The sequence below is a fragment of the Rhodamnia argentea genome, chromosome 10, assembly GCF_020921035.1.
Source record: "Rhodamnia argentea isolate NSW1041297 chromosome 10, ASM2092103v1, whole genome shotgun sequence".
NCBI classification, from domain to species: Eukaryota; Viridiplantae; Streptophyta; class Magnoliopsida; order Myrtales; family Myrtaceae; genus Rhodamnia; species Rhodamnia argentea.
This window is the reverse complement of record NC_063159.1, coordinates 7021273-7041349: the sequence shown is the minus strand read 5'-3', so window position 1 is coordinate 7041349 and position 20077 is coordinate 7021273. Positions and strand designations below refer to the sequence as shown.

Below are 20077 nucleotides of genomic sequence, written 5' to 3'. Positions count from 1 at the left end.
TTGATATGGTCCTTAAACTTCAACCTAATGTACAATATCATCCATATACTTTTAATTTGTTCAATGTGGTCTTTGAACTTGTGATATATATTCATACTAGTCTTTGGACTATAGAAATGTTCAATATTATCCCCGAACTTAAATTGATGAAACATTAGATAATTTCATATAGTCCATGGACTAGTTTGAACATTTACTAAAAGTTTAGGGACAATATTGAGCAAATTAAAAGTTCATAGATCTCATTACATACTGGCTAAAGTTTAGGGACCATTTTTATGCAAGAACATAAGAAATCCTATAGGATGCCCCTAGCTGGTGGCCTAGTCGACCGACGAAACCAAGGGAAAAAACCAAAGGAAAAAAGAAGAAAAAAAGGAAAAAGAAGCAAATGATGAAAATATCTTTGGTCATGCTCTTTTTTGAAACAAAGATGGAGTTTTAGGCCCTTATTTAAAATAAGTTTTACTTTAAACCTTTATTTGAGAAAATGATGGCACTCTAGGCTTTTATTTGGAATTTTCCCTATAAAATTTGTCGTATCCCAATTTTTGTCATGTCTACCAAACATTAATTTGTTTCGCATCCGTTTATAAGTACATAGAATGATATTTGTGTCATGATAGATTCTTTCCCTTCTTTTTCTCCTGCTAGTTAAAAGACAACGTAATAAGTCAATTCGTTAGAATCATTTCTCTTTTTTTCTCTCATAATATAAGTTCATTCTTTTAGTTTCTAATCACTCCATCCAAACCGAGTTTTAGCTCTTTACCGATTGCCATCAACTCAGGAAAAATTGTCAAAAAAAGTCCTAAACCTTTTCACATTTTGCTGAGTTAGTTCTATTCACCGGAAATCATTGACGTAAAAAAGTCCTAAAAAAAATCATTGCCATCTTACATGACACCGCTGGCGCTGATATGGATAATTTTTAATAATTTTTTTAGAAAAATGAATGTTTTTATTTTATTTATTTATTTATTTTTTTGTTTTCTGTCTTGAAGGCCAGCAAGGGTTGCTAACCCTTGGGCCAAGGCCGCGAAGCACTCGTGGCCTTCGCGGCCGCGGGCAAGGGGCTGCGCCCCTCGCCCTCGCGGGTAGTGGGGAGGGCGTCGGGGCCCTTGCCCACTCTCGTTGTGGCCAGATCCGGCTAGGGCCGCCGGCCCCTAGGTGACAACCGGCGACCCCTGCCGACCATAATCCGGGCGGCCACCGGCCTTCATGCCATAAAAGAAAAAGAAAACAGAAAAAAATTAAAAAATTAAAAATTTCACAAAAGTTATTAAAAATTTATCAAGTGTTGTCCATGTTAGCGATTTTCGGCGAATATGACTGAATCGACAAAAATATGAAAGGTTTAAGACTTTTTAGACAGTTTTTCCTATCAACTCATGTGGTTCAGAACTTATCCTAAATTAGTTCATAGCATAAAATGTACCTGTTGCTCTTTAATGATGAAATGCTCTAGTTCTTTTTAGGGAACTTCGCCTCGAATACACCTGAGCATCGTTTTTCTAATTTATCTAAGATTTGTCGAGCCAAAATTTTGCACAAACTGCACGTTTGCCGATTTTATATTTTGTGCAAACATTTTTGAGAACTCGTTTGTTCTCATTCTACTTGGAGATGGAGACTAATAAAGGAATTTAAATTTCCTTATATTTTCAGTTTTTGCCTCATTTCAATGGAGAACACATAAATTATATCTCAAATTCAATCTTATACAATTATTTACGTCTTTTGAAGAGTTGATAAAATAATCAAGAAGCATTTTCATACTATTGTTTGGTTATGAGAACGAATAAAAAACAGATAGTCTTCACCTCATAGAATTCTCTCTCCTAGGTGCTCAATCAAAGTTTCTCCGAGAAGAGTGCGAAAGTGCAGCCTATACAACCGTGGTCATAAAACAATGAGACAACTCGCGGATCATGTGGATAAATCCGAGACTCTGCCCGTTTAACGAAAAAAATGAATGATTTGAAAAAATAATAGCTTATACCGCGTGAAATAATTAGTCAATAAAGAAAGTTTTCATTGTTCACATAATAAGTTCCGGACTTTCCGGATAATTTGTCTCATAATTGAATCCGGGTCGTGCGCTTAATGTGTAAATGCGTTTTCCCTAAATTCTGTGTAAGACAACATGTACGGTTACTAGCAAATATTGGAATCAGTCAGACCCCCCAAAATGGCCTCAAGTTGGACAAAATGCAACTGAGTTTTGTACTTCTAATTTTCTCCAATTCATTCCGCAAGGACAAGAGGCAGATGGTTTTACTTTTGTCCTGTACGAGAAGTCGAATATTCTTGAGAAAGTCACTTTAATGATTTGGGACCGCCACGACGTTACTCTTGATTGCTCAGACATACAGACTTTCCGAGGTGACCGTGAGAATATTCAACTCTACAAATTTAAGCCACTAAAAATTATAAGCACAGCATGTACATAAGTTTTTCTATTTCGACCAAAAAAAAAAAAGATAAGTTTTAGTATATGTCACATGGATAATGATGAGAGCTAATATAACATCCTGGTATTCTCATTATCCAATGAGTTTCATTTTCTATGGCCTTAATGCGTTAGGACAATGTTTTCTTACATCTCTAATGGAACAAAATTTCCTACAACCAACATCTTGATTCGTGGATTTTTTTTTTATAAAAATATTATAAGCCCGTATCATAACCTACATAAAAAAATAAAAAAATAAATCTCTCTCTACCTCTCTCCAACCACGTCGCTCTTCTTGCCGCTCTCGAGATGCCCGAACACCCGGTGCTGCCCAACACCAAGTTGCCGTCCTTAGTGACTCGAATCTCTTCGTCACTTTGCAACGTACGGAGGTCGCGACCACCCATACTAGTTAAAACGATCTTAGATTTAACGTCGCCCAAGGTCGCGGGTAGTTGATCCGACGTTGTGGCCTTAGATTGGCAATAGCCTGAGGTCGCAGTGGCAACATCTACCACCGCATTTCAGCATAAATAAGTAGTTTCTGATCCAATGAATTTCAGCATCTTTAGCATAATCTCGAAGAATCACGTCCGTTATCGCGAAGTCTTATTTTATGCATGCGACTAGACTTGTCAAAAGTGGTCATAAATCTATTTCTTAATCCATACATGATGTAATGAGTTGCTATATGAGTTACTTATGCTTAATAAATGGATTATCAATCAATTTAAACATAACAAGAGTGTTAAATGAGTCATAAATAAGTCATAAATCGGTTCACAACGTCGGCTCTAACTGTTCCATGTCAGCGATTTTCGGCGAATATGACTGAATCGACAAAAATATGAAAGGTTTAAGACTTTTCCGACAGTTTTTTCTATCAACTCATGTGGTTCAGAACTTATCCTAAATTAGTTCATAGCATAAAATGTACCTGTTGCTCTTTAATGATGAATTGCTCTAGTTCTTTTTAGGGAACTTCGCCTCGAATACACCTGAGCATCGTTTTTCTAATTTATCTAAGATTTGTCGAGCCAAAATTTTGCACAAACTGCACGTTTGCCGATTTTATATTTTGTGCAAACATTTTTGAGAACTCGTTTGTTCTCATTCTACTTGGAGATGGAGACTAATAAAGGAATTTAAATTTCCTTATATTTTCAGTTTTTGCCTCATTTCAATGGAGAACACACAAATTATATCTCAAATCCAATCTTATATAATTATTTACGTCTTTTGAAGAGTTGATAAAATAATCAAGAAGCATTTTCATACTATTGTTTCTCCGAGAAGAGTGCGAAAGTGCAGCCTATACAACCGTGGTCATGAAATAATGACACAACTCGCGGATCATGTAGATAAATCTAAGACTCCGCCCGTTTTACAAAAAAAATGGATGATTTGAAAAAATAATAGCTTATATCGCGTGAAATAATTAGTCAATAAAGAAAGTTTTCATTGTTCACATAATAAGTTCCGGACTTTCCGGATAATTTGTCTCATAATTGAATCCGGGTCGTGCGCTTAATGTGTAAATGCGTCGTCCCTAAATTCTGTGTAAGACAACATGTACGGTTACTAGCAAATATTGGAATCAGTCAGACCCCCCAAAATGGCCTCAAGTTGGACAAAATGCAACTGAGTTTTGTACTTTTAATTTTCTCCAATTCATTCCGCAAGGACAAGAGGCAGATCGTTTTACTTTTGTCCTGTACGAGAAGTCGAATATTCTTGAGAAAGTCACTTTAATGATTTGGGACCGCCACGACGTTACTCTTGATTGCTCAGACATACAGACTTTCCGAGGTGACCGTGAGAATATTCAACTCTACAAATTTAAGCCACTAAAAATTATAAGCACAGCATGTACATAAGTTTTACTATTTCGACCAAAAAAAAAAGATAAGGTTTAGTATATGTCACATGGATAATGATGTGAGATATTATAACATCCTGGTATTCTCATTATCCACTTAGTTTCATTTTCTATGGCCTTAATGCGTTAGGACAATGTTTTCTTACATCTCTAATGGAACAAAATTTCCTACGACCAAAATCCTGATTCGTGGTTTTTTTTTTTTCATAAAAATATTATAAGCCCGTATCAATGGTATCATAACCTCCATAAAAAAAAAAAAAAAAATCACTCTCTACCCCTCTCAAACCATGTCGCTACTGCTGCAGCTCTCGACACGCCCGAACACCCGGCGATGCCCAACACCGAGCCGCCGTCCTCGGTGACTCGAATCTCTTCCTCACTTTGCAACATACGGAGGTTGCGACCACCTGCACTAGTTAAAACGATCTTAGATTTAAGGTCGCCCAAGGTTGCGATAGTTGATCCAATGTTATGGCCTTATATTGGCAATGGCTCGAGGTCGCAGTGGCAACATCCGCCACCGAATTTCAGCATAAGTAAGTAGTTTTTGATCCAATGAATTACAACATCTTTAGAACAATCTCGAAGAATCACATTTGCTATCGCGAAGTCTTATTTTATGCACGTGATTAGACCTGTCAAAAGTGGTCATAAATCTATTTCTTAATCCATAAATGATGTAATGAGTTGCTATATGAGTTACTTATGCTTAATAAATGGATCATCAATCGATTTAAACATAACAAGAGTGTTAAATGAGTCGTAAATGAGTTATAAATCGGTTCACAACTTGCTTATATTCAAACCATTTTTATGACTCTTTCTTCATTCTCTGTCGCCCTCATTCGATTTTCCACTCACTCATTTGCTTTCTTGCCTCAATTTAGGTATGTGTTGTGTACAGATCACTAAATTTGTATTGCTATAAATGTGTCATAAAAAGATTAAATGAGTCTACTTGGATCAAACCATTTACGACCCAACACAAATCCCACGCAACCAACCCGTTTTGACAAGTTCTACAGGCGACCGAGGCAGGTTGCGTGCATCTCCAAAAGTTAATCGAGTCAAGCGGATGTCCGTGAGCATTAACAAATAATTAAACAGGTATTGGCCCTCCTAATTGCAAATATATCACAGGCTCTCTCCTTTTATAATTGAAAAATCTATCACTCGTTTTGTAGCGCCGTAACCGGCAAAATGCTTTAGATAATATGAAGTGCCTTGTGCGTATTGGCTTTGGATTAATTTACGGCATCATAGGGATTGAATAAGTCAAGCAGCCGCTGGGAATACAGCATCCATGGCTTCATGGGGTGTCAACATTCACAACACCGTATGATCAGATCTGTTTATATTTTATTCACACGAGGACAAGGCTTTCTAGATGCAAATCAACGCCCAGGATCTGATGTTTTGTCTACAAAATCCAGTGTGAAATGCTGCACGTGGACCTGTGATCATAAAGGCTCAAAGTGTGCCATTATGAGAGAGAGAGAGAGAGAGAGAGAGAGAGATTTTATAGCTTAGCTTTGGACAAACAGCATAGTCTGTCTTTTCTGAAGTATCAAAGTTCGAACTGTCGTCTGTGTAAATCCCCAGTTATTAGATTAGGATGCAAGTGTGGATATGTTAGAAAAGATCCCAATTATTAGATAAGAATGCAAGTGTGGATTATGTTATAAAAATTCTACATCAGAAAATTGATACGGTGTAAAACAGTTAATATATCCTAGTTAGCCTATAACTCGTTGGTTTAAACTTTTGAGTGAATGCAAATCTAACTGAATACCTTAATAGGGCTAGACTTTGGGATCCCTCTTGATGTCTCTCCAAGAGCATACTATCATTATCCAACTTTTATCGATTTCATAGGGGAATGGTCTATGGGGGTTGTCAAAACCCTTAGTTTTGTCTAAGATGCTATTTAAAACTAGACATCTTGTCGAGTTGGCTATGGCTCAACGGGACTCCGAGAAGCACGATCGTGATTCCACAAATCCAAACAAAGCGACAACTTTCTTGATCCCCCTCCCCGGGGTCTTTTGCTCCTATTGCGACGAGAAATGGAGACTTTCGTGGATTTATAGGATTAGGCTGGTTCTTTATGAGTTCAGACTTGCAACTGTCATGTAAAAAGTGATTGGAGACCATACATTCCTCATTGATAGGGAAAATTACTAATCAGTTTTGAGTTACTCTCCACTTTTATTTGTTTTTTTTTTTGTCCCTTTTACAAAGTCCTTCAATTTATCAATTTTCGTACAAATTTATCAATCTTTGTATATTTGATGTTTCTGTTTTTTGCCCTGCTAGGCTACCAACTAGTTTTGGTTTATGAAGTCTCATTTGAGTTGTTTATCGACATTTAAACTTAGCATCTCTTCCTTGAAAACCACCTGCCTTTTGAGTGTTTTATCACTTTCCTTCAATTAAGTCACGAATCAATTCCGGGTTTTTTAAACTCTCATTTCAAATGCTTACTAACATTTGTTTTTATTTATTTTGAACTTTATCTAATTTGTTATTGAGTTACCAGTTTTAGTTATCGACGTATATTTGGATTCAAGATGAATTAACCAAGCATACATCGCCAGCGTAAATAAAAAAGTTTCTACAAGTGGCTTCGCACACCGCTGATTTGGTTGTAATTAAAAGAAAGTGGGTAGTTACAATCACGAAATCAACGGTGGATAAAGCCACTCGTGGAGCTTTTTCGTAACAATAGCCGTGCACGCTTCTTTTGAAGTACAATTCCGTCTTAAAATTTTCATCCTTAAAACTAATGCATATTTGCGTTATCAAGTTTCTCATATAATTGTGATTTTTCTTTGTTAATAATTACTCTAAACCTATTATGCCAAGTCCAAACAACAAATTTGTGGTATCTCTTCCAAGACTGTGCGTTTCTAAAAGGCATAGCTTATGATAAAAGCTTAATCCTACCCAAGTCACCTCCAACTTTGTGGCCCAAATCAAATTCCCTGGACCCAAATGCAACAGACTCGAGCCGAAGCTGGTTCCAGCTTTTTTTTACTCTCCTACATCCTTATCAATTGAATTTCGTACATTGACATAAAAGAGTGTGATAAAAGAAAAAAAAAACAAACTAATCTTCTCCAAGGATCGTATCTAAACTAAATCATGAGATTAGTTCACTTTAATCCTATACAAATCATTTCGTTTTTCGATCGTACTTACTTTCAATCAACCGAAGATCTATATGCGCGCACCACGAGCCCGAATTGAAAGTTTAATCGGAACAAACAAAAGCAGCTTGGGTTTCCGATCCGGTTTCGATGTGATTTTTTTTTTTTTTTGTCCCCGAATGCGACTGTTTTCTAACACCTCGCTTGCACTTATATGAGAGGATTAGCGGTTGAACAGAGAACTCGCGTTCAACAATACTCTAGTTCAACATGAGTTGCTCTATCATGCCGGATAATTGTCCACAAAGTTCTAAACCTGTGGTATGGAGGCCAATTCAGTCCTAAACTTTTCAATTGTGCCAATTTAATCCCAAACCTTATGAAAATATGTCAATTTAGTCCTAAACCTTTTGAAATTTGACAATTTAGTCCCAAACTATTATTCGGATAATTGGCCGGAAGAGCTACAATGACAAATTGAGACTAAATTAGCAAATTGTCAAAAGTTTTATGACTAAATTGACATAATCGAAAAGTTTATGACCAAATTGGCAAATGGTAAAATATTTTAGGTCTAAATTGGCACAATTACAATAGATTTATGATTTTTTTAGCAATTTTCCCCTATCAGGCCATTATACATTATCTGAGTATTTCTAACAAACGATTAAGGTAAGCAAATATCTCGTCAACATAACCAATCCATGAAAGCTCAAGATGTCCACAACAATTCCTTCCACATATGATTACGCCTGAAGTTGAAGCATCTTCCAGGTACGATCTCGAAGCATTCACAAGAGAGAAGGATCTTGTAGAGTCCTATTCTTGAACTTATGCCATCCATGAGTTGTTAGAAAACTTCGAGAAATTTCCAACATGTCGAAGTTCTTTGGTCCGAATGCTACAGAAGGTCAAAGGATCGCACAAGGTTGATTCGCCAAGTTCTTCATGCGTTGGAAAAACACTCTTGGAGGGCCCGAAAGATACGTTACATGGCGTGACAGATCCTAGTTAACACGGACGTAACGTTCACGGCGCATTAACGGGGGCTGATCTTGGGTATCACGCCACTTACAAGGTCACTGCCAATCAAATCGGTGGATGTGTATGGACTTCTCCTGGCGTAAAGAGGCTGTGAGGCAGAACCCCCCGTTCCTGAAATGGAAGGTTCTGATTCTGAGGCAATAGTGTCGGTTTCCGGTAGCATGGAAGATATATTCTCCAATTCTCGTACCACCTCCAACATTGTCGGTCGTGCCTTTGTCTGATCTTCGCAACACTTGAGGGCCAATGCCATGAACTTCTTGATACATTCAGAAGGATATGGCCCCATGCTTCGATCTATGATGGAGAACATCGATCCAGATTGACAAGCTTGCAGCACCTGCCAATGCCATCAACAGTATAAACTATCTCGGTGAGAGAGTACCAACAGCGGGACAACATCATGATGCTAAAGTGACGATTCATCAGAAAATTCTGATACTATGACGAGAAATGCAATGGAATGAAGTCAAGGCCACTCTCTTAGTAATGGACAATAAACGGGAGGATTCTATGTTGTCTTGACAAAGAATTCAGCGCTTTGGTGAGTTGGGAAGATAATCACACTGGCACTTCCCTGGATTGCAGTATACATGAGTCAGGAGAATACAATAAGGATTCTCCGGTCGGGTTTATATGACCGTTCTATTAGGATTTAAGGTAAAGCCGAAAGAGCAAGTACCTCCCTGACAATGTTTCTACCATGAGATATGGGCTGCATCCCTGTCAACAGCTCCAAAAATACAATCCCAAGGCTGTAAACATCACTCTTTTCTGTTAACTTGTGTGTCAAGAAGTACTCTGGATCGACGTAGCCCTGCAAAGGGAAACAGCACACCGAGAATTATGAAGGTCAAGCCTTAAAATAGCGAAGCAGCACAAAACACACATGAGACGACTTTGGAGCTGGATCTCTACTCATTTACTGTTCCCCTTGCATATGAAACAATGTCAGATCCGAAAGCAGCGATAATGCCAAAATTTCCTTGTCTGATACCATACTAATGAACTGGTGAAGTTACAGATAAGTCGAGAGAATCATGACTGGTTTGTCGTACTTTAGTTTGTTTGAGACTATCCGTTGATGGTGGCAGATGGTCATTCTCCCACAGAAACGGTCCACTAAATTCTACTTTTTCTCTACATCAATCAAATACTCTTTGTTCTTCATTTAGTATGCTGAATTCTCCAACTATGACAGGCGGGGTAACTTACAGGCGTGCCCTTTACGTTTGTGGATATGTGAGCAGTCACATAACCATCAGTATTTGGCAATGGAGCAAGTCTCGAGATTCCAAAGTCTGCGACTTTTGCATTGAATCTGCTGTCTATTAATATATTATTGGCTTTGATATCCCGGTGTATGATGGGAGGGTCTGCTTCTGTATGAAGGTAGAGAATGCCCTTGGCTGAACCCAAGGCGATGCTCAATCTGACTGCAAAACTCAACGGGCTTCTATATCGATCTGCCAATTAACAAATATCAAGATGGTCAAGACACATTTAAACTCACAGGAGAAGATACGTTCGAACTCCATTCCGGATAGATACATTTATAACCTTATGACAATCTATTTTACTCAATTTTGAAATGAAAACGACAGGTGATCCGTGTCGATAATCAAGAGACCAAATGGTTCCAAAAGACAAAACAAATTAGACAGATGATCTTTTCAGAGCATGCCGAACAATCACAGATACGGCTTATGAAACTGCATGACTTCTTACCTGATAAGACATTTTGAAGGGAACCATTTGGCATGAACTCATATACCAACATCTGCAAGGACAATTAAGGAAAGCATATTAAACTTATTTAAAGTCATTGTCTTTACCGAGTGGCAGCAAACCAGCACTAAAAACAGTGAAACAGGATTGTTACCACAGAGGGACAACGACGAAAGAATAGTATAGGCACAATAACTATGCATAACAATTTTCCGATTTGTTAGATATACTCAGTGTCCACATCCTGGTTCTCACCATTCTACAGAATGTCGTATGAATCATAAAAATTTTAAGAGCATCTTAGCCATTTCATACATCCCATGGGTACCAACCTTAATGGTAGGAAAATTGAGGACTTGTTATAGAATTGATTTTATTGCACTTGAGGTCACATGATTATGAGATTTTTCAGCTTGCACTCCATCTCGGCTGCACTGTAAGTTTGTACTGTATAAACATCACAGCTGAATCCTCAGGGGCGCACCTATTGATTACCATACTTTTTGTAATCCTACCAGGATTTACTTCCAGAGTGGAATTCTACATGTTGTCATCATTCAAACCGAAACATTTGACTTCATAACGATGGAGGCTATCTACACACTTTTGAATACCTCGTAGCTGGAGTTTAGCAGCACTTGAACCCCTGTAATGTGCTTTTGAAAGGGTTTTATTATGTGAGAGAATATCTTAATAAGGAGCTTCATACTATTACCAAACAGGAATGGCAATATGACACTTCTTTAAAACATTGCTTCAATGAGCACATCAGTGCTGTCAGAATCATGAAGATTCTACCTGCTCACTTTCTTCGTCGCAGTACCCAACTAAGGCAACAAGGTTGCGATGGTGTAGCCTTGACAAGAATTCTATTTCAGTAAAGAACTCTTGTTGGCCCTGCAGCGATCCTTGCTGTGCACGTTTGATTGCCACCACAGTGCTATCTCCTAAGACACCTTTATAAACTTTCCCGTAACCTCCTTGTCCTATCTGAGCAGTGATGTCGAAGCTACTTGTCGCCTTCTCAAGATCAGCAAAGGAAAATTCTTTTATTCCTTCGACTTTCATGGAAAGTTTCGAAGCTACACAAGAGGAAGTAAAAATTAAAGAGTCCACTCTTAGGGGATAAGGCTTCTCAAGCTGCAATTTATGTGGCAGAAATCGCACACCTGATTTTGTCCTTGAACCTTGATTCCGGTTCCTAGGGTGTCTTCGGTAGAACAGAAACGCAATGGCTAGGCCTGTGACACCAGCAGAAGAGATGGATCCAAGTACAATTGCAGCCAGAACCCCCTTGCTCATGCCCGAGCTCATTGGCAGATTAACATCTGCACATGAGGAGATTACTGTTCTCTAAGCTCCAGTTTAAATGTGAAAGAGAGCTTCATTTGTTTCAGAAGACGCCTTTGATTCAAACAATTGCAGAGCATCCTTTCAAATGACCACTTGGAAGAGTTTTGAGAACAAGGGAAGAAATTATATTTGCAATATAGATGGCTCGCTAGTTTAGGCATGCTCAAGATGCATTTCTAGAGAGGCCATGAAAATTTGAATTGCCAGGCAAAGATCGCATATGAGCGTGAAACTTACCGGGTTGATAATATCCAAGAGTAAAATTTCGCAGATCATAGGGCCCAAATGTATCATTCCCAATTATTGTAAAGGTTGCAAAATCGCTCACAAGTCGTTGGACCTCACTTGCACTGAATTCACCAGAATAATTGCCAATCTCAGGATATAACTTTAGAAACATTAGGAGCCTGGGACCTTTCTGCCATATGAAGGAGTCAATCACCAGCTGATAGGGTTCTAAGCCAAGATTGGAGGTTACGTAAGATCTGAACTCATCAGCATATGGGCGGAAGTCATAAATACTAGGACTGCGTAAACGAACTCCAACCCCGAGCGGTGCGGCACAGTAGCATGGATCTGGGGCATCAGGCACATGTTCGAAATAGCCGGGGCAATGCTGAGATGGGCAGTTGCTGCTGTTTAAGAACGTATAATTGGCAGGAGCATCAGCGCTGCCATCTTCAGGTGCACAGTAGGTGACTATGCCAAGTTCGTTCTCTCTTCTGCAAACAGGATTCCCTTGAAGCCTGTTCATAGATGAACTAGTAAGTCATCAAACTGCTCCCAACCGGGATAGAGCTACTAGATAAAGTGAAACATGAATGGTGCTTGGCCGAGTTTACGTAAAATCGGTAATATTAAGCGGCTCTAAAATCAAAAGTTCAAGGTAATACCTAAACCCAAAGAAGAAAAAACAGCTGTGGACTGATCCAGACCACAGTGAATACATGACTAGATCTTGATTAGCAGAAAGCTTACCTGATTGTGACGTTTGGAGGAGGATTGAGACTGCCCACAACATTAGTAAGTGCATTGTTTTGGAACTCCCTGCAAGTAAAGAGTCATATACATGGGTAAGAGGACAAAAGGAATCAGGTACCTACGAAAGTTCTCCAAACAAGTGGGAGGTAACCCGGTAAAGACTTCAGGTAAGCCAACAGTTCCTTTTTCCTTGTGTTACTTCCTCTAATGTTCAATGTACAGTTTGATCTCTTAACTTTGTGTGTGGTTCAAATGAAAACTCTGCAATTGGAGCTGTCGGGTGGGGGAAAAATTGTGTGTGTGTGTGTGAGAGAGAGAGAGCACGCTCAACATTTGACAGTTCATATAAGTATCAACCATAAACATTCCTGGAAGGAGACTACGTGCACATACATCACAATTTTAAGGCATTCAAACCATAAGTCATTGAGCCACACAACAAAATGCTCATAGTATTGCTAAGAAATGGCTAAGAATGATGAACCCATGATATTATCTCTCTGCAGTTGGCTCACAAATTTAGTGTTGATGTCGCCTTAAAAGTGATATTCTGCCATATATTGGTTGGAACATCACCGGACAAGAAATTGTCACGAAGAGATCTGCAAAAGACAAACAGTCATCATTCCTATGTAAGTCCATTGCGTAACTACTTCCATCTGTAGAAAAATGATATAGCACCATCAATAGATGAAGTGAAGTGAGTAGCTGCTTAAAGCTTCAAACAAGGATTTTACTATGAGTTTGACGGGAAACAAGAATTGTAATGAAAGTCCAGATGATCCTTACAGTTTTTGAAGCTGGGTAAAACCAGAAAAATTTGATGGAATAGTCCCTGTAAGTTGATTATGGGAGAGATCACTGCATGGTGTGAAGCAAATCGATTAAGTAGGGATGAAGGATTATCGTTACAGCCGTGTGAGTGTGGTTGTGTTTTTGTGTGTGTGTGTGTGTGTGTGTGTGTGTGTGTGTGAGAGAGAGAGAGAGAGAGAGAGAGAGAGAGAGAGAGAGAGAGAAAGAGAGCAACATAAATACTAGAAAATCTCATGGAGCACCTACATAGTAGTGATACTCGAAGAAAGCTTATTTGTGGGTATGCTTCCACTTAGGTAATTTAAGCTAAGGTCTCTGCAAATTGAACAACAGTTTTGGTTAGACAGCATGCCCAGATTATTTAAGTCTTCTAACGTAACTTGATACTTCTCATATATCTCCTCATACCATTTACACAGCAGAAGCCACGAAACAGCAAACAATTGGTGATATAATCGATGCTAACTGCCAAGCATCACTTACAGAAGTAAAGATTGAAACTTACAAATAAAGAAGACTCTGGATGGTGCTAAAATCAGGAATAGCACCTGTCAAATTGCAGTTTCTCAAACTCCTGTTATGATTAAAAGATTCGAGTTTAGCAAGTAGAAAACTATCCTTTTTGTGAGACGAAATGGAGAAGAAATATGCAGCTTGTGGCTAGTCCTGGCAGAAGAGTTGAAGATCCCTAAAGATGAAGAGCGAAGATTGCAATCTCACGCCAACAGAGTAAAACTTTCGAGTGCCAAAATACTGATTGAAATTAGCCTCCATGTGGCGCTAAGTTCTATGGTAATCATTTTCATGTAAAGGCCATATCGATAACAAGAATTAGAAGCAATGAGACATCAATCAGCACTCATGGTTGTCTGTTTTCTCTTCAAACAAAAGAGACCCAGAAAGGTAGGCCAATGCTGGCTTTGGTTGCATGCTGTATGCATGCCTGTGGCGTATGTGCATGCTATCTTGCGTTCCTGTGTGTGACTGAACATGAGGACTGGTCGGAGAGAGAAATCTTACAATTTCACGAGACGGGACATGTTTGAATAAGTAGGAGGGATTTCAGTCCCCTCAAATTTGTTGTTGTCCAGTTGGCTGCAATGAAACAAGATAGTTTAAATTGTAGCTTGTTTCTAGTAATAGGTGATCAGAATTTCAAACTTTAGTTCTCTGTATGAAACTTTGTATACCAGGATTAGATGCAAAGAGCAAGACTAACAACCTCAAGCAAAACTGAGTTCCCGTTCAAATGTTAACTAGATATACCAGCTTAAAGTTCCCTTAAATGAGCCTATACATTTTAAGGTTCCTCAATGTAAGAATTCCCAGAAGCTGTTTTACTTTTTTCGAGGCCAAAGGAGTCATAACTGTTTTATCACTTTCGTTTCTGCACATATTCAACAAGTAAGGCTGTGTGAGTCGTTTCAGTCATATGCAATAATGTTTATGTTATCACTTCAGCCTCAAAAATTATTTGATTGGATAGCAAGGAGGAAAAAGCCTCTATGAAAATAAGGCTTCATCAACAAGAAACGTACAGAATCGTCAGACTTCGCATCATGTGGAGCTGTGGTGGGAGATGACCTGACAAGTTGTTGTTATCCAGAAGGCTGCAAGCATTCCATTAGACCGTTGAAATAAAGAAGGAAAAGACCGAGAGAATGTGAATAGCATACTTACAAGTGCTTAAGCTTAGGCAGCTTAGAGAGCTCAGGAGGAATCTGGCCACTGATGGAATTGTTGTTCATGTGACTGCAAGACATAGAATCAAAGGATTAAAAGTAAGTAATCTGGTTACTTAGCCACAAAGAACGGAATGTTGATCTTATTATCTGTAAAGCTTACAAGTGCTGAACGGTTAGCAAATTCGCAAATGAGCTGGGAAGTGGTCCTGATATTTGGTTAAGGTCCAGCTGAAATTTCGTTATATTGGGGAGGGATCCGAGCTCATCAGGTAGAGGACCCGATATATTGTTTCCACTTAGAAGCCTGCATTAAACATGGCCTCCATAAGATGCTTTTGCATATTAATATCAAGTTTCATCTGACACTGAAAGAATTTCCTATTTGCTAATTGCACAGAAACAAAACACTAATGAAGGTTCTATGAGCAAGTACACTGGATTCATCGCCAAGAAAAATTTGAACACCGGCATCATGTCAAGTCAAAGCAAAAAACCTTTGTAAAAGGACAGGCAAGCTTATATTTGCACTGAAGATCTCGCTCTACTAAGAGTGTTAACTGGCATACGACAACAAGAAATTGTCTCACGAGGAAATTCTGTATCTCTTAATAAAGAGAGAAGTTGAGTTTATGCAGCAATAAACCTCATCAATATCAAGGCCGAAAAAATGAACCATGGCACCAAACAATTGGATGTAGGTTTGTCCGTTTATTATCCCAAGCTAATTAGTTAATCACCCCTGTTTATAGTTTCATCGGTCATCATACATAATTTCACACTCTTAAACAGACACAGGAGAAATTTATTGAACAGAAAAGTAGTACATATAACTATTAGTGAAAAACGAAAGAAGGCTGCAGATATGCTCGTGTGCGTAAAATTCTAAAGCATCGTCGCATATCTGCTGGACCTAGTACAAATTGAGTTCTCACATACAGGAGTTGCAAAGAAGTCATGTTGCCGATCTCTTTTGGTATGCTGCCACTTATGTTGTTCCACATAAAATCCCTGCAAAGAAATATTGCAGAGTCGGGAAGAGAAGAGAGACAGAGAGAGAGATCGATGGCAACTTCAACTATCGAATTGAAAGAAGAGCGAGTTTATACAGGCATGAGCACTACACTTCACGAAAAGAAAAGGACGACAAGATTAGACCAGCGGCATACAAGTAAGTCACATGGGTGAGTACACCAAGCTCAGGAGCTAATGTCCCCGTCAGGTTCTTATTTAACAACCGCCTGCACATGAGAGAAACCACATGAGAAACCACAAATATTTTGATAGCATTTTTACATGTTTGAAATCAAGATTTGCTTCAGGATTTCAAGACTGAACTCCTGTACATGAATGGACAGTCTGACTCCCACATATTCAAAAGTTCTGCCATCCAACAACATAGACTGGTTTCATTGAACAAGAATCCAATGCTATTAGAGATATTACCACAAAGCCTAACAGAAGATTTTAAAGCTATAAACATTCAAAGGAAACACCAAGCAAGCATCATATGAAGCACCCGAAAAACACAAAACTAGTGAGAAATATGTATCTCACTAGATAAGCAATAATGGTATCCGAAGTAAGGTTTAGAACATATTGGTGAGGCAGACCAGGTCAATCGGTACTTCAAAGAGAGAGAGAGAGAGAGAGAGAGAGAGATGTTCATTTCTTAGAAATGAACTTACAGTTCTTGAATGTGCAGGTAGCCATCATCCAGGATCTGTGTGCAGATGACCCCTGTCCAGTTGGAAGTGCAAGGATCGCTCTTCTTCCAGTTGCGAAGATGCTTTAATGGATCGCCAAGATTGTTACGGATTGCTTTCAAAGCTTTTACTGCAAAGCATCAGAATCTATCTCATCATAGCAAGAATAAGAAAAACAGCATATTGAATTCATCATCTTGTGTAAAGATCATCTTTTTCTTGCCATCTCCTTTTTGTGATTCTCACGGAAGAGCATAATTTCATTTACCAACAGATATATTACAAGACTGCAGAACAAACAGAAAAGGCAGAGAAACTGACATTCCCCCGGATGAATCATCTGTGCCGAAGCGAGCGAACCGAACCAACATGCCGATAAAGCAACAGCCACTCCAAGCAACAGAAGCCGTTCCCTCTCCATCTGTGAAACATCAAATCAAGCACGTTCAGAACAGAATCGAACCCCCGCTCACTTCTCAGAGCTCAGAATCATTCAGACTCTTTTCTCGTCATCCATCGAGCCAGGAAAACACGGCGCTAGCATCGAGATTCCAGCACAAACAGAGCATCAGAGCAAAACAAATCGCTCGAGTTGAAGTGGGTCGTGAAGCTCTAACCTGACGTGAGATCGAGAAGGAGCTGGAGGTGGGTGAGGGTCGAGCTAGCGGGAGCGGCAGGAAAAGCCGTCTTTGTAGACGCCACGGGATGCGGTGACGTGGGGATCGTCGGGGCCGGGTCAGAGGAAACACATAGAAAACTGGAATCTAATGGTAACGGATTCGGTGGAAGTGCATTGTCTCGGACTGTGATGGAGTTCTGCTTATTTTATGCAGAGAAACAGAGGACTTGTTCTTCTTCCTCCGGAGGGTGTGTGCGCAACTTGTGTGGCGCGAAAGGTTCAAACTTGCTCTGGTCCCCATCGGCATTTCTGACGTTGTTCGGCCCAATATAATTCTAAAAGAATTGTATAAAATATACTTCACGACGTAAAATAGAAAGTAACATCTTAGTTTTCCATCGATATTTCATTTATAATTCGAATTAAGAAAAATCTACAAGAAATTATACGTTAATCTACGTGTTAATAATCGCATGTTACAAAAGTTTCGGGTTAAGAGTAAGTCAACGTATATACATCATGTAATAGTAACAGCTAACAAGTCAGAATTTATCCGGACACGACGTCATACAGATAGGGTCGGCCGATTTTGTGCCAATCTAGCTAGGTTTAAACAACTGAATGACATGCCATTGATGGAGACAAGAAAAGTTTTTTTTTTTTTTGGGGGATTGCTAACATATTCCACCAAGCACACTTTTCCTAATTACATATTTTTATCGAAAAACCCATTAATTATAAGAAAAATATATATTGTTCGCCGTGATATTAGATTGCTAACTATGGCGTAATTAAATAAAGTGATTACCTCATCTCGTAAGTCAATAAATATTTCGGGTGTAAATTGTGGAAGAAGTCAAGATGGGAACAATTCATTGATAATTCACCAAATTCAGTTGCCTCTCTCAATTTCCCTCAATTTGTGGCACTTCGGACAGAGACATCGGCTTAGAATATTAACAAAATCATATAGAAAAAGAAATATTCACTCAATTTTCAACGTCCTCACAAACTCTTAGAAATATGAAATTGGACCTGTGATTTCGGCTTATTTACTTTTGTTCCCCCATGATTGGACTCATTCTGTACATCTTGAGATTCGAAAACTAGGATAAAGCATCGACTAGGAAAGTGTCTAATACTCGTGCATCGTCAATTAAATTCTTAAATAATGTTGAATTCGATATTCCTAGAGTCAAGTTGACATTTAGAAAAAGGAATCGGAACTAAGTTTTATAAAAAATACGGGCTAAAAACCTCTTATTAAACCCCAAAAAAAAAAAAAATCTAGACTTAAACTCATATAAATTGACTGCACTTAAAACTTGCCTTTTTTTTACCCAAAAAAATAGTTATTTTGTTAGGTCCTACCGATTCGACTAGCGAAAAATATTGATATTTTAGTATTTTCTTAAAACACTAGGCACTGGTCCGGCACTCGTCAAACATCACATGAAAAATATAAACTTGAAATTTTAAGCAGAAAAAAAAAAGGTGAAAATAATTCGATGAAAACGGCAAAAAGAAAATGTCAATTTTTCTTTTTTCTTTTTTGGGGTTTGAGTCTGTTGGAGCCCAATACAGAATAAGAACAAGAAGGAGAAACTTCAAGAATCGCGAGCTCTCAAGGTGTGCTCTCTCAATCATAGACCTACAAAAAAATGGAAGAAGAGAAACGTTCTTGAATCCTTCATATCACCAAGCGCTTCTTATTAGCTCAGTCATTTGGATTAATACCATAAAAAATTTCAAATTAGTACACCTGTGACAAATTTACCCGAAATTATTTTTTTAATCACGAAAAACCCAAACTAGTACACATATGAAAAATTTATCCTAAACTATTTTTTCAACTACAAAAAATCCTAAACTAGTATATGTGTAATAAATTTACCGTAAACTATCTATTTTGACCACCAAAAATTCAAATTGGTACACATGTCACAAATTTACCATCCTTTAGTTTTCGCCAAAGTGGATTAATATCATGAAAAATCCCAAATTGATACACCTGTGACAAATAGAGAGTAAAAACCCTAGATGTATACATATGGCAATTCCCACGTGTTATCCAAATCAGTAATTTGACGATAAAATTTAATGAAAACTAACAAAGGGTAAATTTATCACAAGTGTATCAGTTTGGGGTAAATTTGTCAAAAATATACCAATTTATGATTTTTGATGGTTAAAAAAATAGTTTGAAGTAAATTTGTCACAAATATACCGATTTGGGGTTTTTCGTAATATTAATCCTAATCCTTTTGAGGTAGATTTTTCTTATTTATCATCTCCAATTTGGCAGCAAGCGTACGATTTAAACTCATAAAATTCTCATGCTCTTTTTCCCAACAAAAGAAGCTCGAGCTTAAGCTTAAACTGTTAGCTCTTTTTATTTTTGTATTTCTCACCCTCTTCATTTTCTTTTCTTTTTATAAACATTTTTAACTTTTTTAATACTTGAGTGTATTTTTTTGTTTTTTCATACGTGGTTCTTGACCACGTACCTTAACAAAAAACTCACATCAGCACGTTGCGTCAATCAAATTGAACGAAATTAACGAATTGATTTAACTACACCAATTTCACATTTGGAAAAATTTCGAGTGCACTTATCCTTTTATTTTTTATATAAATCAAAGTCAAACATGCCAAGAAGAATATA

General features: G+C 38.2%; 2 protein-coding genes across 2 annotated transcripts in view; both read right to left on the bottom strand.

The window, feature by feature from the left end:
* Positions 1–20077, bottom strand: part of LOC115750563 (protein FAR-RED ELONGATED HYPOCOTYL 3) — an 874908-nt gene that overhangs the window by 597132 nt on the left and 257699 nt on the right. The window lies entirely within an intron of this gene.
* On the bottom strand, positions 8291–17547 carry LOC115750558 (probable LRR receptor-like serine/threonine-protein kinase At1g06840). Its single transcript, XM_048286015.1, has 22 exons — positions 17411–17547; positions 17267–17268; positions 17115–17214; positions 16776–16923; positions 16257–16328; positions 16027–16098; positions 15251–15394; positions 15086–15157; positions 14944–15015; positions 14426–14500; positions 13911–13979; positions 13652–13720; positions 13382–13453; positions 13108–13194; positions 12590–12658; positions 11849–12357; positions 11428–11586; positions 11057–11340; positions 10259–10310; positions 9746–9996; positions 9213–9347; positions 8291–8870 (listed from the first exon to the last, which is right to left on the bottom strand). The coding sequence occupies exons 3-22, from the start codon at positions 17212–17214 to the stop codon at positions 8526–8528; spliced, it is 2856 nt and encodes a 951-aa protein (XP_048141972.1). The 5' UTR covers positions 17267–17268; positions 17411–17547; the 3' UTR covers positions 8291–8525.